At 53.1% G+C, this 23782-nt stretch overlaps 1 protein-coding gene across 1 annotated transcript in view; it reads right to left on the bottom strand.

Moving 5' to 3' along the window:
* The window catches only part of SLC8A2 (solute carrier family 8 member A2), a 37942-nt gene extending 18838 nt beyond the window's left edge, over positions 1-19104 (bottom strand). Inside the window, exons 1-3 of the mRNA XM_021668544.2 lie at positions 18414-19104; positions 10003-10673; positions 1145-1567 (exon numbers count right to left, since the gene is read on the bottom strand). Coding sequence (XP_021524219.2) covers positions 1145-1567; positions 10003-10673; positions 18414-19088 — 1769 coding nt within the window. The 5' untranslated portion in view covers positions 19089-19104. The remainder of the gene's footprint in view (positions 1-1144; positions 1568-10002; positions 10674-18413) is intronic.
* Positions 19105-23782: the final 4678 nt, after the last annotated feature.

The following is a 23782-nucleotide window of genomic DNA, read 5'->3' as shown; positions in this document are numbered from 1 at the left end:
GGCTCGAACCATCCTCCCGCCTCAGTCTCCTAAAGTGCTGGCACTACAGGCATGGGCCACCATTAATTTCAAAAAATTACTTTTAGAGTAGGAGTCCTGCTATGTTGCCCAGGCTGCTCTCGAACTCCTGGCTTCAAATGATCCTCCTGCCTCGCCCTCCCAAAGCGCTGGGATTATGGGCGTGAACCACCAAGCCTGTCCTGGCCGTGTGTGTCTATGTGTGTGTGGTGCGTACAAATGGCTTTGTGTCTGATCTGTAAACGTCTGTCTACATGTGTGTGTCTGCCTGTATCCAGTCAGCCCACCTCCCCAGACCCCATTTTCCCAAATCCCAGCCCTCAGGCTTCCCAGTGTCTCCCCAGGCCCTGCCCTGCTTTCCCAGGCCCCCAGATTCCCGCACCATCTTTTCCTAAAGCCTCACCCACATTCCCCTTGGTGCCCCGCTACTTCCCCAGGTTCTTCCTCTTATCCAGAAGCCCCACCCCTTCCCTAGCTCCGCCTCTCCATGCCCCACCCATCTCGTTAGGCCACGCCTTCTTCCGCAGCCCACATCCATTTTCCCATTTCCTGGTGCCCTGTGAACAAACCCAGACCCCACCCATAGCCCTGGACTCGCCCCTTCTTACAGCCACAAACAGCGTCTCCCCTCGACAGGCTTCTCCCATCTCCCCTGGGCCCTCTTCTTCAGGACTCACTCTACCAGCTACCAATTAAGGCCCCACACCCCTCTCCCCAGGCCCCTATCCCATCTCTCCTCACCTTGCCCACCCTTCCTCCTTGGGACCCTCTTCACCTATCCGGCTGCCCCTCTGAGCCTCGCCTCTATTTCAGTCACAATCCCATCAGGCTCCACCCACATTGTGGACACAGCTCACCCAGGCCCGGCCCCTCTCGAGGCTCAGCCTACTTTTGAGCATAATTAATCCAGGCCCCTACCCTCCTGAGGGCCCACCAGGCCCAGCCCCTTAGGAGCACTGCTTAGTTAAGCCCCGCCTACGTCGCGGGCATGGATGACATGCCCCGCCCACTTTCCGGGCGCCGTTCACGCAGGCCCCGCCCCTCCCGAGGCCCCACCCTTGAGCCCTATCAGACGCCGCCCATTTCGGAGCCCCGCCCCTCTCCGGGCCGCCGCGGGCGCGCTCACATGGTCTCGTCGTCGCCAAACTCCAGCTCTCCGCACGCATCCTCGTAGTGCACCCCGCCGCCGCGCGCCGTGCCGTCCACCGTGCGGTAGGGCAGGCGCACGGTGCCGCGCGCGCCCGAGCTGCGCACGACGCGCACGTCCACGGTGCCCATGCACTCGCTCACGTGCAGCAGGCGGTCCTGGAAGGAGAAGATGCCCGCGTGGTCGTCGTCCAGGATGGTGACGGTGGCCAGCAGGGGCGCCACCAGCCGCCCTTTGGGCCGCCCGCCGCCGTCGGGCTCGAACATGCCCTGCGCGTCGCCCACGCGCAGGTTCAGCAGCCGCACGAAGAAGTGCTCGTCCTCCTCGAAGATGTCGTCGTCGATAATGCCGATGCGCAGCTCCTTCTGCGTCTCGCCTGGCTTGAACACCAGCGTGCCCTCGCTGCGGCAGGGTGGGGAGGGGGAAGAGCGGGGTGAGGGTCGGTCACCGGCTGTGTGTTGTAGGGGGTGGGGAGAGTCTGGACGTGCTTCCCAGAGGAGGGGCAGGCGCCACAGAACTCCCAAGTATGAGGGTCGACAAGCACTAAACAAGCACTGACGTGAATCAGGGTGGGCGTCCTGGAGGAAGGGCTGCAGAACGGGAACAAGACAGAGTGGGCCCCTCCCCGCCGTGGAACTTGTGAGGAGAGAAGGCGGGCATTAAACAGATAAGGATAAGGCTGAGATGAGGGCAGGCTTCCTGGAGGAGGCATTAGCGGGTGGGCATACTCCAGGCAGAGGGAATAGCACGTGCAAAGTCCAGGAGTTGAGAGGGAGCCTGGGGTGTTCTACATTCCTGCTTCTCAAACCTTAATGTGCATAGGAATCCCCTGGTGGCTCTTGTGAAAATGCAGATTCTGGTTCAGAAGCTTCTGGGTTTCCTGGAATCTCATTTCTTTTTCTTTTTTTGAGATGGAGTCTCGCTCTGTCACCCAAGCTGGAGTGCAGTGGCGTGATCTCAGCTCACTGCAATCTCTGCCTCCCTGGTTCAAGCAATTCTGCTGCCTCAGCCTCCCAAGTAGCTGGGATTACAGGCATGCACCACCACACCTGGCTAATTTTTTTGTATTTTTAGTAGAGGTGAGGTTTCACCATATTGGCCAGGCTGGTCTCGAACTCCTCACCTTGTGATCTGCCCCCCTCAGCCTCCCAAAGTGCTAGGATAACAAGTGTGAGCCACTGAGCTCGGCCTAGAATCAAATTTTTTTTTTTTTTTTTGAGACAGTTTTGCTCTTGTTGCCCAGGCTGGAGTGCAGTGGCACCATCTCGGCTCACCACAACCTCCGCCTCCCCGGTTCAATTGATTCTCCTGCCTCAGCCTCCCTAGTAGCTGGGATTATAGGCATGAGCCACCACACCCTGCTAATTTTGTATTTTTAGTAGAGACGGGGTTTCTCCATGTTGGTCAGGTTGGTCTCAAACTCCTGACCTCAGGTGATCCGCCCGCCTCGGCATCCCTAAGTGCTGGGATTACAGGTGTGAGCCACCACACCCGGCTATTATTGCATTTCTAACGAGCTCCAGGGAATGTCCTGGTCACATTTTGAGTGGTAGGGATATAGGACCCAGAAAGGATTCTGTCATTCCTCTGATAAAAACCCTTCCCAGATGCCCCCAAGAGAATGTTCATATGCCTTAACTTGGCATCATTCATTCATTCAACGAACACTCCTAAGGGCACCTGTTCTGTGCCTTGTGCAGAGTGGTGCTGGGGACACAGCAATAACTAGGCCCTGTCCTCACTGGGTTCACAGCCCCATGGGAGAGCCATATCACCATGACAATTGCACATTTAATGATTTAATTATGGTTCATTCATTCAACAGATACCGAACGTTGTGTGCCAGGCATTGTTCTAAGTGTTGGGGGAACAGCAGCAAGAAGCAGCTCTGAGCTTCTGTTTTAGTGCAGAAGATTGAACAGTAAACAAACAGAATGTCAGGAGGTGATGGCGCTATTGAGACAAACAGTCAGGAGGGTAAGGAGTGAGGAGGAGTTGTTGCTGTGTTCAAGAAAGCCTTTTGGAGGATGTAACATTTGAGCAGAGACCTGAAGGAGGGGAGGGAGTGAGCCATGGGGAGAATGTCTAGAAACGTTTTTTTTGTTTTGTTTTGTTTTGTTTTTTGAGAGGGAGTCTCACTCTGTCACCAGGCTGGAGTGCAGTGGCACGATTTCTGCTCACTGCAACCTCCCCTCCCAGGTTCAAGGGATTCTCCCACCTCAGCCTCCCGAGTAGCTGGGACTACAGACGCCCCCCCACCATGCCCAGCTAATTTTGTGTACTTTTTGTAGAGATGGAGTTTCACCATGTTGATCAGGCTGGCCTCGAACTCCTGACCTCAAGTGATCCACCTGTCTTGGCCTCCCAAAGTGCTGGGATTACAGGCATGAGCCACCTCGCCTGGCCAAAAAAGTATTTTTGGTAAAGGGAACAGGCAATGTGAATGCTCTGACCTGGAGCTGGACAGGTTCTGACCTGGAGCAGGGACAGGTCACCTGCTCAAGAAACCGCAGGGAGACCAGCATGACGGCGGTGGAGGGAGCCAGGGCGAGAGGGTGGAAGATGGCGGCACAGAGCAAACAGGCAGATCTCCTAGGGCCTGGGTGGGCCACGGTGAAGACTTCTGCATTCACCCTGAGTGAAGCGGGAGCCCCGGGAGGCTTCCAAGCAGAGGAGGGACATTCCAAGTGGAGGAGGGACGTGAGCTGGCTTAGTGTTAAGAGAGCAACAGTGGTGTAAATCTCTGAAGCACCCACAAGATACTCTGTCATGGGGGGAGCGGGGGAAGGAACAAGGCAGTGACATTAGATAAGTCAGGGTGAAATTCTGAGGGTCATGGAGTAAGTGGGCTCTTCCTGGAAGGGCTGCAGACAGCATGACTCTGGGATGTTTAGGAATCTTGAAAATCTCCCCTTTCCCCTAAGCCCTTCCACCATCTCTGAACCCTGCTACGTGATCCATACGCATTCACTATCACTTTCACATTAAAGGGGTTCTGGGGCCGGGCGTGATGGCTCAAGCCTGTAATCCCAACACTTTGGGAGGCCGAGGCAGCTGATGACTTGAGGTCAGGAGTTCGAGACCAGCCTGGCCAATATGGTGAAACCCCGTTTCTACTAAAAATAGAAAAATTAGCAGGGTGTGGTGGTGCACGCCTGTAGTCGCAGCTACTCCGGAGGCTGAGGCAGGAGAATCATTTGAACCAGGGAGGCGGAAGTTGCAGTGAGCCAAGATTGCACCACTGCACTCCAGCCTGGGCGACACAGTGAGACTCCACCTCAAAAGAAAAGGTGTGTGTGTGTTGGGGGGTTTGGCCTCCAGTTCTCCAGCTCTGTGGGAGGAAGGCAGGGACCCCAAGGTTCTGGCAAAGAGGTAGGGGGTGTAGAACTAGAGGGTGTAGAACAAGACCTGCAGTGGAGGGACAGGGGAGTCCCCCAGCTTAGGATTCGCCATCCACGGTGGTGGGGCACCCAGCAGGGTGGGCTGACCTGCTCCAAGCCCAGCTCGGCTACCATGTCAGCTGTGTGATCTTAGGTGGTCAGGATTCTGCCGTCCTCCGAGCCTTGGTTTCCTTTTCTGTGGAATGGGCTAAGAATAGTGTTTACCTCCTGGTGCTGTGGTGAGGACTGAATCGATACGGGGGAAGCACCGAGAGGCACAGCGACAACAATGACAGTCAGCTAGTGATATTCACATATTAATATTAGAATCTCAGGGTCCTAGAGTCTCGGGATGGGAGACATTTATGCATAAAGGGTAAAGGGATCAGTAGAATGTGGAGATTGTAGCACCACCTTTTTTTTTTTTTTTTTTTTTTTTTGAGGCAGGGTCTTGTTCTGTCGTCCAGGCTGCAGTGCAGTTGCACAATCCCAGCTCCCTGCAGCCTCAACCTCCCGGGCTCAAGCCATCCTCTCGCCTCAGCCTCTTGAGCAGCTGGGACTACAGGCACGTGCCACCACACCTGGCTAATTTTTATACTTTTTGTAGAGATGGGGTTTTGCCATGTTGCCCAGGCTGGTCTTGAACTCCTGGACTCAAACAATCCACCGGCCTCGGGCTTCCAAATTGTCGGGACTGCAGGGGTGATTCACCACCGCGTACATCCTGCGGCGTCATCTTTGCCAAACAATTAATCCAAAGATTTAGCACCATCTTTACCAAACAAACTGGGCCTCACAGTAATGGATGAGTGGCCATCACGTTCCTCCTGATACAATGCACCCAGGGGGATAGAGCATCACTTCCATGGGATTCCTGCCAAAACTGCAGGACTCTAATCATCAGGAAGCGTGAGACAAACCCAGACTGAGAATCATCCTAGTAACCGGCCTATCATCCTCTAAAGCATCAGGTCACGAAAGTCACGGGAAGGCTGAGAAACAGACCCAGACAAGGAAATGCAATGTGTGGTTCTGGATCCAGTGGGAAGAGAGGGAAGGAGTGAAAACACAGCCGCCAAGGACATTACAGGGATGACTGGTGAAATGCAAACACAGGGTGTGTATCACTCAATGGATATTGAGTTAACAGTATCAGTTCAGCATTAGATTTCTTGAGTGAGACCATAGCATTGTGATCAGGTAGGAGAACGCCATTATTCTTAAAATATGTATGCTCAGGCAGGGCAAGGTGGCTCACGCCTGTAATCCCTGCACTTTGGGAGGCTGAGGTGGGTGGGTCACCTGAGGTCAGGAGTTCGAGACCAGCCTGGCCAACATGATGAAACCCCGTCTCTACTAAAAATACAAAAAAATTAGCTCGGCGTGGTGGCACGCACCTTCAATGCCAGCTACTCAGGAGGCTGAGGCAGGAGAATCACTTGAACCCAGGAGGCGGAGGCTGTAGTCAGCTGAGATGGTGCCACTGCACTCCAGCCTGGGCAACAAGAGCAGAATTTTGTCTCAAAAAAAAAAAAAAAGCATGCTCAAGTATTTAGGCATGAAGGTCATGGTATTTGCAACTCACTGTCACAGAGTGCCACAATTATTATTGTTGATATTATTTTATTATTATTTTGAGACAGAGTCTGGCTCTGTCACCCAGGCTGGAGTGCAGTGGCAGTCTTGGCTCGCTGCAACCTCTGCATCCTCGGCTCAAGCAATTCCCCGACCTCAGCTCCCCCGCCCCTCCGAATAGCTGGGACTACAGGCACACGCCACCACGCCAGCTAATTTGTTTTTTTGTTTGTTTGGTTTTTTTTTTTTTTTTTTTTTTGAGATGGAGTTTCGCTCTTGCTACCCAGGCTGGAGTGCAATGGCGCGATCTGGGCTCACCACAACCTCCACCTCCTGGGTTCAGGCAATTCTCCATACCCAACTAATTTTTTGTATTTTTAGTAGAGACGGGGTTTCACCATGTTGACCAGGATGGTCTCGATCTCTTGACCTCGTGATCCACCCGCCTCGGCCTCCCAAAGTGCTGGGATTATAGGCGTGAGCCACCACGCCCGGCCCCAAAAAAAAATTTTTTTAAGATGGGGTTTCACTATATTGGTCAGGCTGGTCTCGAACTTCTGACCTCAGGTGATCCGCCCACCTCAGCCTCCCAAAGTGCTCGGATTACAGGCGTGAGCCACCGCGCCCAGCCAAAAAACTCTTTTTATTTTTTATTTTATTTTATTTATTTATTTTTTAAAGACGGGGTTTCACCATGTTGGTCAGGCTGGTCTTGAACTCCTGACCTCAGGTGATCCGCCTGCCTTGGCCTCCAAAGTGCTTGGATTACAGGTGTGAGCCACTACGTCTGGCCTGTTTGGTTTTTTTTTTTAAAGTCTTGCTCTGTCTCCCAGGCTGCAGTGCAGTGGCACGATCTTGGATTACAGGCATACACCACCACGCCTGGCTAAATCTTGCATTTTTAGTAGAGACGGGGTTTTGCCATGTTGGCCAGGCTGGTCTCAAACTCCTGACCTCAGGTTTGAGTTGATCCACCTGCCTCGGCCTCCCAAAGTGTGGGATGACAGGCATGAACCACCGCGCCCGGCCCCCAATAATTAACATTATTAAATATTAAAGAGAGAATAAAAGCAAACAGGATAAAATGTGAACAATTGGTGAGTGTGGATGAAGGTGATACCACAGTTCATCAAATTGTTTATGCAGCCCTGCTGTAGATGTGAAGTTTTTCAAAATAAAATATAGGGTGTGGCAGCTGTAGTCCCAGCTACTTGGGAGGGCGAGGCAGGAGGATCACTTGAGCCCAGGACTTTGAGTCCAGTCAGAGCAGCAAAGCAAGACCCTGTGTCTAAGAAAAAAAGAGTTTCACTTAGCTGGGCATGGTGGCACACACCTGGAATCCCAGCTATCGGGAGGCTGAGGCAGGAGAATTGCCTGAACCTGGGAAGTGGAGGTTGCAGTAAACTGAGATGGCACCACTGCACTCCAGCCTGGGCAACAGAAGGAGACTCTGTGTCAAAAGAAAAAAAAAGTTTGCGCCAGGCACAGTGGCTCACGCCTGTAATCCCAGCACTTTGGGAGGCCGAGGCAGGCAGATCACCTGAGGTCAGGAGTTCGAGACCAGCCTGACCAATGTAATTAAACCCCATCTCTAGTAAAAATACAAAAAACTAGCTGGGTGTGATAGCGGGTGCCTGTAATCCCAGCTACTTGGGAGGCTGAGGCAGGAGAATTGCTTGAACCTGGGACACGGAGGTTGCGGTGAGTTGAGATCACACCACGGCACTCTAGCCTGGATGACAAGAGCAAAAGTCCGACTCCGAAAAAAAAAGAAAAAAGAAAAAGAAGGAAATAAAGAGAAAGAGAGAGAGAAAAAAAGAAAGAGAGAGGGAAAAGAGCAGAGGGGAGGCGATGGGACGGGAGGGGAGAGGAGAGGAGGGGAGAGTGAACTGGCCCCAGGAAGAGAATGGTTAAGGGATGAGGGATTGGCTGCTGGTTGGTGGCAGAACCAAGGATCTGGGAAGAGTTCAGCCTCAGCTGTACCCCAGGGAGAAGATTAAAGGGGATGTGCCAGGCCACTGAGCACGAAGAAACTCTGAAAAGCTCAGCCACTGGCACTCTTTCTCCCTGTCTCCTGATTTATTTTTCTTCACAGCTCCTACCACTACCTGGCATTTTAATGTAATCAGTGTTTACTTCCTAATGGCCTGTCTTTCCCAGGAGAATGTGAGCTCCATTTGGGCAGGGACTTTATGAGTTCTGTTCAGTGACAGATCTGGTTTTTTTATCTGTTTCTTGCACATAGTAGACAAATGATAATTGTCATTATGGGAAAGGGGAGACTTACACATGAATTAACAACACGTACTGTTCAAAGCATTAAGTAGGCTGGTGAAAATCATTTAAAAGAACATACTGTAAAGCTATAAGTCTTAAAAGAATGTGGCAGACAGAAGAACTACAAATAGATGAAGAACTTTGTGGGCCACATGAGGACAGAGATCTTATCTATCTTGGTTATTGTTCTAGGTTAATCCTTTAAAGGCATCTGGCACACAGTAGGTGCTCAGGAGGAACTGTTGAATGAGAGAATATCACAGGTCTGCAAGAAGAGGGGTAAGGATAGGGACTGGGATTGTGAGATAGTAGAGGGTGATGGGTGGGTTGCTTTATGGGGGAACCAAAGGCCTTTAGCCGTTGTCTCTCTCCTCCTGTCCTATTTTATTTTCCTCCATAGGACTTATTGCCACTTCAAGTTTTTATATGTTTAGTAGTTTATATCCTCTTTGCAGTTTGAGTGAAGGGACCTCAGCTGTCTTGTTCCCCATGATATACCCACTGGCATATAGTACGTGCTCAATAAGTATTTTTACTTCAGTAATGGTGGGAGAAGGCTTGTTCTACCAGGTAGCAATACACATAATGGAGCTCTAATAATTAAAACAGTGTGGCATCAGCACAAAACCACAGACAGACAAAGAATGCAGGAGGAGTGGTGTGGAGACTGAGAGTTTGTCTCATTCATCATATGCACTGAGTGCCTGGGGGAGGCATGTGGCACATGGTAGCTACACATTAATGTTCTATGCACGTGAGGAGACATCTGTTTTACCAAACAATAAAACATAGAACATGGCCAGGAGATGGCTCACACTTGTAATCCCAGCACTCTGGGAGGCTGAGACAGGTGGATCACTTGAGGCCAGGAGTTCGAGACCAGCCTGGCCAACATGGCAAAACTCCATCTCTACTAAAAGTGCAAAAATCAGCCGGGCATGGTGACATATGCCTATAATCCCAGCAACTCAAGGGGCTGAGGCAGGAGAATCGCTTGAACCCGGGAGGCAGAGGTTGCCGTGAGCTGAGATCAGGCCACTCACTCCAGCCTGGGCAACATGGGGAGACTCTGTTTCCAATAAACAAACGCAAAAAACCCAGAGGTAGACAATGAAGGCGGGAGGGGTAGCCTTCTGATAGCCATGCGCTCTGCCTGGCCCAGTGGTGTGTGCCCCAGGTCTAGAACAGGGACTGGCACAGAGCAAGTTCTAAGGAATGAATGAATGAGTGAATGAGTGATGAATGAATGAGCAAATGAATGAATGAATGATGAGCGAATGAATCAGTGAATCAAAAAATGAATAAATGAGCGAATTGAGAGAATCAGTGAGTGAGCGAGCAAGCGAATGAATCCTGCAGGAGGCAGTCGGGAGGCCCTGAGCCTGGAGGCTGCCGCACAACGGGACTAACGGCGGCCGCGCCAGCCCCCCGCGGCCCTGCCCCACCCCGCGGCCCTGTCGCCCCAGCCCCCCGCGGCCCTGCCCCCCTCGCCGCCCTGTCCCCCCCCCCCGCGGCCCTGCGCCCCCCGCGGGCCTGTCCCCGCCGCGGCCCTGTCCCCCCCCGCGGCCCTGCGCCCCCCCCGCGGCCCTGCGCCCCAGCTCCCACCTGTACTCGTAGTCGGAGCCCGCCTTGGCCGAGCCGTCCTCGGTGCGGTAGTCCACGTAGAACGTGCTGTTGCCCTCGCCGCCCTGGCACGTGACGGACAGCAGCACGGAGCCGCAGTTCTCCAGGCAGTGGTAGAGGCTGGGCTCGAAGAAGATGCGGCTGGCGCCGTCGTCCTCGTCCTCGCCCGCGCCCTCGGCCGGGGCCGCCCTGCGCGACGCGTCGGCCGCGTGTCTGCGGAGCACGTTGCCCGCGCCGGTCATGAGCCGCGTGGCCTGGATGCGGTAGAAGGCGCGGCTCTTCTGCTGGTGCAGCAGCGCGTAGTAGTTGGCGATGCCCACCAGCTGCTCCAGGTCCTTGTCCGGGTGCTTCTGCTTCAGGTCCTTGAGGATCTGGATGACCTCGCGGCGGCTGGCGTCCAGCTCGCGCGCCTCGGCGGGGCCCGCGCCCAGCCCGCCCAGCTCGCCCCCCGGGGCCTCGGCGGCGCCCACGAACGTGCCGTCCAGCTCGATGCTCTTCGGGGGGTCGCCCTCGGCGCCGATGATGATGCCGCTGCGCGGGTCGGTGCGGTAGCGCTTGTACACGTACTTGTAGAAGAGCAGCCGCTTGTCGGCCATCCAGGCGAACACCACGCACACCGGGAAGAAGACCAGGGTCAGCAGCGCCTCCCACACCTGTGGGCGGCGGGCGTCAGGCGGGCGGGCGGCCTGCAGCTCGGTCCCCTCCGCTGGCCGCTCCCAGTCCCTCCCCGTGCCTCAACCCTGCCGGCTCTCCCCACCTCCTGTCTCTGTCCGTCTCTGCCTCTCCGCATGTCTCTCGTTCTCTTCCCATTTCTGTCTCCCTCTCCTTCCCCGTCTCTCTCTGTGTCCTTCTATCTCTGACCCTCCCTCTTTGTCTCTGTCCGTCTCTGCCTCTCCCCATCTCCCTCTGTGTCCTCCTATCTCTGACCCTCCCTTTTTGTCTCTGTCTCTGTCCGTCTCTGCTTCTCCCCATCTCTCTCTCGCCCTCTCCTTCCCCATCTCTCTCCATCTCGTTCTCTCTCTGTGCCTCCCTTTCTGTGTGTGTCTCTGTTTGGCTCTTGCCTCTCCCCATGTCTGGACGTGTCTCCTCGTCCTTCTTTATATCTTTTTATTTTTTAATCTGGTGACATCTACCTTTTGGTAGCTATCCATCCCGTCCCTTGTGAGTTTCTCTTTCTCTCTCAGTATCTGCTTCTCCAGGGGTACCTTTTCCCTCTCCGAGTCTCCGTTTCTCTCTCCTTTCCCCGTCCTTCTCTTATTTCCTATCTCCCTCTTGTCTCTGTTCACCTCTGCCTCTCTCCATCTCTCTCTCCTCGTCTCTCTTGCTCCATCTCTCCCTCATTTCTCCCACCCCTTTCCAGCTCACTCTGTCTCCGACCCTCCCTGTCTCCGCTCACCTCGGCCTCTCCCCATCTCTCCCCACCCCCTTTTCTCTCTCTTTCTCCCGTTCCTCTCATCTCTTTCTCTGCTCCCCACATATTCTCTATTTCGCTCTTATTTCTGTTCACCTCTGCCTCTCCCCCTCTCTCTCCCTCGCTTTCCTCCCATCTCTTTTTACCTCTGTCCTCCCTTTTTGTCTCTGGCCTCTCCCCATCCCCCCACGTTTCTCTCTCTCTCCATCTCTTTCTATCTCTTTCCCTGTTCGTCTCTGTCTCTCTCCGTCGCTGTGTCTGCCGCTGTCTCTGTCTCTCCTTGCCTCTGTCTCAGTGGTTTTCTCAGCCTTTCCTCCTCCTCTTTCTCTCTTCCTGGCTCCCTCTTTTCCTGTTGCCTCGGTCTCCTCTCCACGTCCTTCTTTCAGTAGATATCCATCTCCCTCCCTTGTGAGTTTCTTTCTCTTTATCAGTATCTGTGTTTCTCCAGAGCTACTTTCCCTCTGTCTCCCTCCCTCTGTGTGTGTGTGTGTGCATGTGTGTATGTCTGCGTGTGTGCACGTGTGTACATGTGTCCGTGTGCATGTGTGTGTCTGCATGTGTGTGCGTGTGTACATGTGTCCGTGTGCATGTCTGTGTGCGTGTGTGCATGTTTGTGCGTGCGTGTATGTGTGCACGTGCGCGTGTGTATGTCTGCGTGTGCACGTGTGTATGTGTGCGTGTGTGTGTGTGTGCATGTGTTCTCTTTCTCTCCTGGTCTCCTCATTCATCCATCTATCCACTTTTTACACGCCGAGAACCACGCCTGGCTGCCCAGGTGCTAGGAACCTAGACGTCCTCAGCCACTGCCAAGCAACAGACACATCCCGACGCTGTGGTCCCAGCTGCTGTCAAGGGACAGAGCCTGTGTCTCTCTGGCCTCTCTCTCCCTCCATCTTTTTTCTGCCTGCTGCATTTCGCCCCAGTCACCTGGGGGTGCCTCCACTTCTCCAAACCTTGCCCATTATCAGAGACCTGGTCTCCATTCACCCAAAAGCCCTCAGTTCTGCACCCACACCCCCTCCAGTGCCCCCTTAGCCTTCGCCTGGCCCTCAGGGACAGGGCTCTGCCTCAAACAGAGACGCACATGCGGTTCATCTGCCTCATAAAACCAGTTCCCATGCACTGCCAGGGCGGCTCTGAGTTGAGAGTCTGCTTTACAACGGGATGGCTGTCCTGTCTCTTGGTCTATAAAATGGGGACATTTCCAAGACTGAATGAGCACGTGCATCCCTAGTGCACAGCATCCTCAGTTTCTGACACATGGAAAAGACTCAAGATGTGAAATTGACATTGCCCAGCTGAGTGCAACGGCTCATGCCCGTAGTCCCAGTACTTTGGGAAGCTGAGGCGGGTGGATCGCCTGAGGCCAGGAGTTCGAGACCAGCCTGGCCAGCATAGTGAAACCCCCTCTCTACTAAAAATACAAATTAGCCACGTGTGGTGGTATGTGTCTGTAATCCTAGGTACACGGGAGGCTGAGGCAGGAGGACTGCTTGAACCCAGGAGTCGGAGGTTGCAGTGAACTGAGATCACAACACCATCGCACTCCAGCCTGGGTAACAGAGTGAGACTCTATCTCAAAAAAAAAAAAAGAAAGAAAGAAAGAAAGAAAAGAAAAGAAAAAAGAAAAAAACAACCTTGCCATCATTAATTTTTTTTTTTTTTTTTTTTTTGAGACAGAGTTTCGCTCTTGTTACCCAGGCTGGAGTGCAATGGCGCGATCTCAGCTCACCGCAACCTCCGCCTCCTGGGTTCAGGCAATTCTCCTGCCTCAGCCTCCTGAGTAGCTGGGATTACAGGCACGCGCCACCATGCCCAGCTAATTTTTTTTGTATTTTTAGTAGAGACGGGGTTTCACCATGTTGACCAGGATGGTCTCGATCTCTTGATCTCGTGATCCACCTGCCTCGGCCTCCCAAAGTGCTGGGATTACAGGCATGAGTCACCGCGCCCGGCGACATCATTATTATTTAGTGCTGTTATCTTGGCTCACAGACCCAGGCTCAGTCTGCTGGTGGGCCGCCACAGGCCACGGCACATGAAAAGCATCCGCCAAGACTCAAGGGTGCCTTGAAGGCACTCATGGAAAGAATTAAATGTTACCTTTCTCATTAAAGATGAAGAAGAAAAGAGTAAAGAGTATTTGCAATCTGAAAGCCCCAAAAGCCAGGCATGGTGGCTCACACCTACAGTCCCAGCCCTTTGGGAGGCCGAGGCGGGCGGGTCTCTTGAGCTCAAGAATTTGAGACCAGCCTGGCCAACACGGCGAAACCCTGTCTCTACTAAAAATACAAAAATTTTCCAGGCATGGTGGTGTGCGCCTGTCATTCCAGCTACTCGGGAGGCTGAAGCAGAAGAATAGCTTGAATCTGGGAGGCAGAGGTTGCAGTGAGCTGAGATTGCGCCACTGCACGCCAGCCTGGGGGACAGAGCGAACTTCTGTCTTGAAAAAAAAAAAGAAGGCCCCGAAGTATCTTAAAAATGAGCCTGGTAGGAAAAATATCTAAGCTGCAGTGGCCACACCCCGCCATCGCCGTGTTTACTGATGGCTCAGAGAACAGGCAAGGCTTGCACATAGTAAAACTGCATGAAGCCAACAGGCAGATTTGGGAAAAGAGGCTGAATGTTCAGCGCAAGCTGTGAAATGAACTCTCTCCCTTGTATTAATTGAAACTACCACTATGTATATTGCAAGGGAGTCTCTATTCATCAGAAGACAGTCCCAAACCCCTAAGATTTTCCTTCCTCCCACAGGTAAATAAAATGTGTTTCTGGCTGATTCGCAATGTCTTTCTAGAACACCCACTGGGAGTGTGCCCAGCCTGGGAAGGCACTGTGACATTTTCAGGTCTCAGTGGAGCAGGCGCGCCCGAGATAGAGTATTGGAAATCTGAGGGTGTTTATGGGTTTCTGTCATAACGGGAGGGGGACATGGTCTTGGCTTTTCATGGCCTGATGACATCCAGTAACTAATGGGACGATCCCACACAATAGAGAAATGTCCCATATACCGGCTCATTTCAGAACCTGCCACTAATGTTCTTATCCGTGAAAACCCTGTTGATGACAGTTAGAATTTATAACTCTGTTTTATGTGTATCTTTTTTTTTTTTTTTTTTTTTTTGGAGACAGTTTTGCTCTAGTTGCCCAGGCTGGAGTGCAATGGTTCGATTTTGGCTCAATACAAACTCTGCCTCCCAGGTTCAAGTGGTTCTCCTGCCTCAGCCTGTGGAGTAGCTGGGATTACAGGCATGCACCACTATGCCCAGCTAATTTTGTAGTTTTAGTAGAGATGGGGTTTCTCCATGTTGGTCAGGCTGGTCTCAAACTCCTGACCTCGGGTGATCTGCTCACCTCGGCCTCCCAAAGTGCTGGGATTACAGGCATGAGCCATTGCACCTAGCCTATGTATATCTTTTTTTTAATTTTTTTTTTTTTTTTTTTTTTTTGAGACGGAGTCTTACTCTGTCACCCAGGCTGGAGTGCAATGGCCTGATCTCAGCTCACTGCAACCTCCACCTCCCAGGTTCAAGTGATTCTCCTGCCTCAGCCCCCAAGTAGCTAGAATTACACATGCCCAGCTAAGGTTTGTATTTTTAGTAGATGAGGTTTCACCATTTAGTCAGGCTGGTTTTGAACTTATGACCTTAGGTGATCCTCCCATCTCAGCCTCCCAAAGTGCTGGGATTACAGGCATAAGCCACCATGCCCAGCCAATTTTCTAATTTTTTGAGACAGGGTCTGGTTCTGTCACCCAGGCTGGAGTGCAGCGATGCCACCTTGGCTCCCTGCAACCTCCACCTCCCAGGTTCAAGCCATCTTCCTGCCTCACTTTCCTGAGTAGCTGGGACTACAGGCAGGCCCACCACTCCGGGCTAATTTTTGTATTTTCTGTAGAGACTAGATATCACCACGTTGCCCAGGCTGGTCTTGAACTCCTGGGTTCAAGTGATCCACCTGCCTTGGCCTGCCAAAGTGCTGGGATTACAGGTGTGAGCCACCGCACCCGGCCTTATGTATATTTTATACGAAGTATTTTCCTGTATGGTTTCACATACTCCAAATACACTTGTTTTAAATCTCGTGACTACCCGCTCCTCTGCCTAGACTTCTTGCATGAAATGGTTTCTGATCTTTTTCTTTCTCTGAAGCCCAGCTTATTCATTACAAATAGGTGCCTGCATCTGGCTCCCTTGTCTTGAGGGTAGCTGTGATGAAGCATTTCCACCTGGAAATGCAGATTGTTCTGTTAGAAACCTCTTCTTTAGGCTGGGCACGGTGGCTCCTGTCTATAATCCCAGCACTTTGGGAGGCTGAGGCTTGAGGTTGGGAGTTTGAGACCAGCCTGGCCAACATGGCAAACCCCGTCTCTACTAAAAATACAACAATTAGCTGGGCATTGTCGCATGCACCTGTAGTCCCAGCTACTCAGGAGGCTGAGGCAGGATGCTTGAACCCAGGAGGAAGAGATTGCAGTGAGCCAAGATCACGCCACTGCACTCCAGCCTGGCTGACAGAGCAAGACTCCGTCTCAAAAAAAAAAAAGAAGAAAGAAAAAGAAATCTTTTCTTTGTAACACAGTTTGGACATTATACTGAAGTTCTGGGAAGCAAACACATAGGCCAGTTTGTTAATGAATAGCAAACATTCCCTCTGTTCCAGGCAGACTGTTCTAAGTCTTTCCACACAGAGCAATTGAGTTAATCCTAATGGCAGCACTAAGCAGTCAGCACTCTCATGATCCCCATTTTACAGGAGGGGAAACTGAGGCACGGAGAAGGTAAGGAACTTGCTCTAGGTCACACAGTTAGGGCAGAGGTGGGTTCTGAACCTGGATCTCCCGCTTCAGGTGCATGGACCAAACTCTGAGGCTAGAAGATCTCTCTTCCGTTGCCTAAGAATTTCACATCGGCAGAAATTAAGGGGATGTAACAAAGTATCTGCTTTATTCTGAGACCTTTCTTTCTCTTTCCTTCCCTCCTTCCCTCCTTCTTTCTCCCTTTCTCCCTTTTTTATTTCCTTCTTTCTTTCCTTTTCTTTTTTTACTTTTCATTTCTTCTTTTCCTTTTCTTTTCTTTTTCTTTCCTGGAGTCTCACTCTGTCACCCAGGCTGGAGTGCAGTGGGGCCATCTCGGCTCACTGCAACCCCCAACTCCCAGGTTCAAGCAATTCTCCTGCCTCAGCCTCCCGAGTAGCTGGGACAACAGGCACACAGCACCATGCCCGGCTAATTTTTGTATTTTTACTAGAGATGGTGTTTCACCATGTTGGCCAGGCTGGTCTCGAACTCCTGACCTCAAGTGATCTGCCTGCCTCGACCTCTCAAAGTGCTGGGATTACAGGCGTGAGCCACCATACATGGCTTCAAAAGCCTTTTTGAAAGCCAAAGTCAGGACACCATTCATTTTAACAGCACCTTAAACTGTATGGTATATCTGTGCACACTGTCCACCATGGCAGATGGGAACTTCTCTCATCTTTCTCCTTTCTGAGCCCTGTCTTCTGGTGCCACTGTCTGCTCCTCTCCTCACTGTGGCTTCTGATCCCTCCATTATATGTCCTCCTCCTTCATATAAAATCCACAAAGCAATTTTCTATCTCTAGCTTCAGATCCTTCCTGGGAAGAAACTGTAACTGGCAGAAACCTGACAGATAGGCAAAAATAGATTACACACATGTGTGAATGAGTCCTGGACACCCGCAAATAAATTATGCATGTGTGTGACTGAATTAGGCCAGGCCCATAAATAAATTATGCAAATGGAGGAGGCAGTCATGGGGCTGTGGGAAATACTTCAGGGGAACGATGTCGAGGAAGACGACATATGCAGCTGAAGGCACGGGGCGAGCGAAAGGCTAATGATTATGAGAATATAGGTGTAAATTATGCAGCTGTGGGTCTAAATTTTGTCTCGAGACTGGAATAAATTATGCAAAGCGGCCACCGGGCTCATATCGACATTGGGTTGGATGGGAGTATACATTACACTGAAGTGGCATAAATTATCCCAACATCAGAAATTGATAGTGAATAATGAATGAATGATGCAAACCGTGATTACATATCTGGCAAATAGCTAAATTATGCAGATGTGGATATGTATCTAGGCGAGCCCGGGGATAAATGATGCAAAACGCACCAAGTTACTCAAGCCAATTAGCGATGTCAGAAAACACAAGGCTGGATTATAGACAAGGGTAGTATGAATTATGCGAATAGAGGATGTCTTCCTGCAAAAGCGGGACTACATTATGCAAGAGGTAGGGAGTGTGGGAAAGCGCGTGCACATACCTAGCATGCATTGCACAGATCACAGGGGCTCTGTCAGCGCGTACAACACCCTTGTGGGAGCTAAAAGGTGCTCCTTCCAAATGGGCATACTGTTATTTATTTATTTATCTTTTTGAGACGGAGTCTCGCTCTGTCGCCCAGGCTGGAGTGCAGTGGTGCGATCTCGGCTCACCGCAACCTCTGCCTCCAGGGTTCAAGCAATTCTCCTGCCTCAGCCTCCCAAGCAGCTGGGACTACAAGCGCGCGCCACCAGGCCCGGCTAATTTTTTATATTTTTAGTAGAGACGGGGTTTCACCATGTTAGTCAGGATGGTCTCGAACTCCTGACCTCTTGATCCGCCCGCCTTGGCCTCCCAAAGTGCTGGGATTATGAGCATGAACCACAGCGCCTGGCCCATGAGCATACTGTTATTAAGTGCAAAACAGTGCCCTCCTCTGGGCAAATAAATGCATCCTCCAGAGATATGGCTGAGCAGCATCAGCAGGACTCCAGCCCCTCCGGCAGGACTTGCCCCGTTTGGCTCAATCCCCTTGTGCAGCCTGTGACCTGCACAACTGTACCTGGCGGCCCTCTCGGATGTGAGCGTGCATTTCTGCAAACACACCAATCAACATTCCAAGCCAAGAGCCACCTCTCTGGATGCCACAGACACACATGCACCAAGGAAGCATCCATGGGTCTTTGCTCACCTGGACCACCCCCGGGGAGAAAACAGCGAGGATGAGATAAAGCCAGACGTAGGCGAAGATACTCCAAGAGGCAGTGACGAAGAAGACTCTCAGGTGCTTGATCTTGCGGCTCTCGCCGGCTGGGATGACGTAGATGCACACGGCGATGACCACAAACATGTTGAAGGCAGCGCTGCCCACGATGGTGCCCGGGCCCAGCTCGCCTGCCTGGAAGTTGTGGCCGCAGACCTCGATGACGGACAGCAGGATCTCGGGGGCGGAGGAGCCCAGGGCCATGAGCGTGAGGTTGGACACCGTCTCGTTCCAGATGCGAACGGTGCCCACGCTGGTCTCGCCGTTGGCCTTGGTGATGGTGATCTCCTTCTCCTTCGACGTGATGACCTCGATGGCCGCCATGAAGCGGTCGGCGATGATGGACACGCCCAGGAACATGTAGACCATGGCCACGAAGTAGACCACTGCCCGCGCCGCCTTGTCACCCAGCGATGGGTCGTCGGGCTCCCACACGGGCAGCAGCACCCCTGGCTGGCAGCGGTAGGAGCCCTGGCAGCCCCCTGTGCTGGTGTCGCTGTCATTGGCCGGGGGAGGCGGCAAGGAGGGGGTTGGGGTGGCTGCCCCGGAGCATGGGGGAGCCGCCAGAAGGAGCGCGACCCCCACCAAGGCCAGGGGAGCCATGGGGGGCGGTGGGGTCCTATGGGGGAGAGGAGGAGGAGGTCTGGGTGAGGGGAACAAACCCCTTTCTGTCACATAAAGGTCAAAGCTCATTGGGGGAGGAGGGTTGGGGAAGAAGCTGAGGACCAGTGCAGGGAGGATGGGGACAGAGGGTGACAGAGACACAGAGAGACACAGAGACTGCAGGACAGACCCAGAGAGAGAGAGTGAGCTGAGATGGCAGTACTGTATCCCAGCCTGGGCGACAGAGTGAGACTTCATCTCAAAAACAAACAAAAAAGGAATGTTCGGAGCAGCATTATTTATAATAGCATCAATCTTTATTTTACTTTATTTTTTTGAGATAGTCTCAGACTGTCTACCAGGCTGGAGTGCAGTGGTGTGATCCTGGCTCACTGCAGCTTCCGCCTTCCAGGTTCAAGCGATTCTCCTGCCTCAGCCTCCTGAGCGGCTGGGATTACAGGCACCTGCCACCACGCCCAGCTAATTTTTGTATCTTTAGTAGAGATGGGGTTTCACCATGTTGGCCAGGCTGGTCTCGAACTCCTGATCTTGTGATTCGCCTACCTCGGCCTCCCAAAGTGCTGGGATAACAGACGTAAGCCACCACGCCCAGCTGATAGCATCAATCTTGAAACAACCCAGAGGCCTATCAGCGGTAAAATGGAGAAATACATTGAGAGGAATCACCCAGTGGAATATTACAGAGCACTGAAAAGGGAGTGAACTATTTGCTGCTGCACCCGCCACATGGATGAATCTCACCGATATCACAGTGGCTGAATGAAGCCAGGAAGAAAAGCACACAGACTGTAAAATTCACTGTGGGAGGCAGGGAGCAGGTGCCCTGGGTTTGGAGGAGATTCTAACGGTCTCCAGCTGGGCCCTTTGAGAGCTCTTGCTCAGGATTTGGGCTGTGGCGGTGTTGGGGCATGTGTCTGTTTCAAGTAGGGCTGGGGAGGGGCTTCTGGAGGGTCTCATTCATGTCCCTCCCCAAGGTGGCAGCAGGCGTCAGTCTCTCCAGCATTCCTGTGTCTGACCTGGGCTTTTTCCCAGGCTCTGTAAGTGTCACAGTTCCTTAAGGGCTGTGGCATCCAGGGTCCTGTGCTGGGCTTTCTGTCCCAATAGTGGGGTGTGGGGGCTCTACTGTTTCATTATTTATCTCCCTGCCTCTGGTGCTGGGTTTCAGGGGCTATTCCCCATGTCTTATCTGGGTTTCCTTTTAAAACACAAATTGCCAGATACGGTGGCTCACACCTGTAATCCCAGCACTTTTGAGAGGCCGAGGCGGGTAGATCACTTGAAGTCAGGAGTTTGAGACCAGCCTGGGCAACATAGTGAAACCCCCTCTCTACTAAAAATAAAATTAAAAAAAAAATTAGCCAGGTGTGGTGGCGCATGCCTGTAGTCCCAGCTACTCGGGAGGCTGAGGCAGGAGAATCGCTTGAGCCGGGGAGGCGGAGTTTGCAGTGAGCCAAGATCGTGTTACTGCGCTCCAGCCTGGGTGACAGAGGCAGATTCTGTCTCAAAAACAAAACTAACGGTGGCTCATGCCTGTAATCCCAGCACTTTGTGAGGCCGAGGCGAATGGATCACGAGGCCAGGCGCTCGAGACCAGCCTGACCAACCTTGTGAAACCCTGTCTCTACTAAAAATACAAAAACTTAGCTGGGTGTGGTGGCATGCGCCTGTAATCCCAGCTACTCAGGAGGCTGAGGCAAGAGAATCGCTTGAACCGGGGAGGTGGAGGTTGCAGTGAGCCGAGATCACACCACTACACTTCAGCCTGGGCGACAGAGCAAGACTCCATATCAACAACAACAAAAACCCCAAACAATAAAAAGCCCACAAATCAGCTCATATCCTCCGTCCGCTGTTCAGAACCCTCCATGGCTCCCGTATCACTCAGAGCGGCAACGTTTTCTCCAGGACCCGTGAGGCCCTGCACAATCTGGCCCGAATCCCTTTCTGGCCTGTTTTCCTGCACTCTCCGCCTCACCCAGTCTACCTCCGCCACCATCTCCTCACCTCTGCTCCTCAGCCTCACCAGACAAGCTTCTGCCTTGGAACTCTGGCACCTGCTGTTACCCCTTCCTCGGACACACTTCTCTCTATGTATTTTTGAGACAGGGTCTCACTCTCACCCAGACCAGAATGCAGTGGCGCGATCACAGCTCATTGCAGCCTCGACCTCCAGGGTTTAAGTGATCCTCCCTCCTCAGCCTCCCAAGGTGCTGGAACTGCACGCATGCACCACCACCATGCCCAGCAAATTTTTTGTAGAGCTGGGGGTCTCTGTTGCCCAGGCTGTTCTTGAACTCCTGGGTTCAAGCGCTCCTCCTGCCTTGGCCTCCCAAAGTGCTGGGATCACAGGCGCGTGCTACCATGCCCTGCCCACTCTTCTCCACATATCCGCTAGCCTCGCTCCCTCCTTCCTTTCAGGTTTCCACTCCGATGTCACCTTCCCCAAACACCCCATCCAAAATGACACCCTCCCCCTTTGGGGAGCGCCCCTCCACTCCACAGGTGAGAGGGCCAAGGCGAAAAGAGGTTACAGAAGCAGCACCCACTCTGGTCCCAGGTCGCCTCTTCAAGAGTGGTCCTGACTCTGAGCTCCTCCGACCCACCCTCGCGTTGCCATGGTAACCCCGCATCAAAACAGGAGGGAGGGCGAGGAGGGCTGTGTCCTGGGAGCCTCCACCCTCCCAGACCCCTCTACCACCAGCCTCTTCTCCCAGGGACTTTCATTTGCCTGAAAAGTTCTTCTGTGAGTCTAACCCACAGCCTGTCCCCAACTCACACCCACGTACCCATGGGCTGGGAGCTGGCTCCTCTGGGGGAGGGAGGCAGCATGTTGGCAGAACTTCCCAAGAAGGAGAGAGCAAGCGAGGAAAATGCCTGTGTGCCAGTATGTGTGTGTGTGTGTGTGTGTATGTGAGAGCAGGGGCGGGGGAGAGGGGTGATTCTTAAAGGGCCACTGCACAATTAGCCCCCTCGGCAAGGCCCCCTAATGATACGTCTAATTAGCAGCCCCCTAATTAGCAGCAACTTAGGCATAATTATAAGCCCACCAGGATCCAAAGCAAAGACTCATGTTCCCTTCTCCCTCCGCCTCCCGGCTTTCGGGAGAAACAGGGGCCATCGGGAGTGGCAAATTCTTCTAAAGCATCGAACCAAATCCCGCTCTCTCTGGAGGGAGCCTCAGCCTGGGAAGTCCTCCCTCGGGTTTAACCACCTGTCCCTCTGGCTGCAGTCCTCCAGGGAGATCAGGACCAGGTGATGGGGCTTCCCATGTCCACCCTCCTAGCCCAGGGGCTGGGTCAAGCACAGCCTAGTGCAAACCCTTTTTCCTGCAAAACCTGGTTTCTTCTCGCTGAAGCCTTGGGGGAGGAGCGGTCGGGAGAGAAAGCACTAGGTAAATATTTGTGAAATGAATGACCAAGAGGTCTGAGCCCTGTCACTGGGGACCGTGGGCTCCCTCTGCTCCTGGCTCCTGCCTCTGCCTCTCCACTCACCAGCAGCCCTGAAATCCAATCTGGTTTTAGAATCTAGGGGCAAAAGGATCAGGTGGAGCCCAGGGTGGGAGCGGCGAGGGCAGATGGCAGGTACCAGCTCCCAGGGCCATGTCTCCCCCGCCTCAAGGGCCCTCGGCCAGCTGGGTCAGCGGTGAGCACCCCATTCCGCCTCGTGGGTCCTTGGTCAGAAGAGCGGGGCTGCATACCTGGGGGTGGGTGCAGTCTGGCATGCCAGGTAAGCCCTCTCCTGCATGTCCCTCACGCTGCCACCCCACAGTGGGACGGAGGCGGCTTGGTTACCTGACTGTGCCTGTGTTGGGGTGCTGGCCCTTGCAGGACAGAGGTGGGGACTCAGACTTCTAAACATGCACACTTACTGACCCCGCGTGAGCCCACTACCTCAAAATGGTCCAGTGTGGGGACCACACCAGAGCTTGGATGCTCGGGGCTGTGATACACTGATAATAGGTACACTGAGGTCCATCGGAGGAACAGAGCTCTTAACCTAGTGCTCTTTAAAGCCATCTGAAGCCCCCCACGGGCACTGTCACACAAGGCTGGGACCTCACCTGCAGCCAGGGACACGGACACACACACACACGCGCGCGCGTGCACACCAGGGCTCCAGGCACAGCCTCATACATTTTCCTAATTGCTCACTCTCGCCCACCTTCTCCAGGGCCCTCTTCTCTCACGGAAAGCAGACAGTATATTGGCCAGGGCCCTCTCAGTGGCCCCCCAAGAGGTGGTGGAGAAGCTTTTGAGATCCACCCCCACTGAGACAGGTGTGAGGCTGGCACGCCAGGAGAGATGGAAGTGAGACTGCAGGAAGGACTGGCCCCGCCTGACCCAGTACGCAGTGCCTGCTGCCCGGAGCAGGAAAGGCACTCAGTCATTACCAAAAAGAATGAATGAATGAAGAGCTGGACAAACAGCAAGAGGTATGGAAGTTGGATGGTAGGAAGGACCGGTCCAGTTATGCGAGGAGGAACGGTGAGACTGGACTGAAGGGAGGTCTGGTCTCGTCTCTACTCCAAAGGTTACTGGTTAAACTGCTAGGACCGGGCTCAGAATGCCAGAAACAAGGAGGGCGGGGGGCGGGCTCGGTTCTGGGGGAGGGCTGGGGTGGGTGCCGGCTGGGAGGACAGAAGAGAGTGGGGAGTTCTGCAGAAGTGGCCAGAG

This window comes from Aotus nancymaae, unplaced genomic scaffold (genome assembly GCF_030222135.1).
Source record: "Aotus nancymaae isolate 86718 unplaced genomic scaffold, 86718_ANA_hifiasm-v0.15.2.pri h1tg000028l, whole genome shotgun sequence".
NCBI classification, from domain to species: Eukaryota; Metazoa; Chordata; class Mammalia; order Primates; family Aotidae; genus Aotus; species Aotus nancymaae.
Note: the sequence above shows the minus strand (reverse complement) of the source record. Positions and strands in the feature narration are given on the sequence as shown.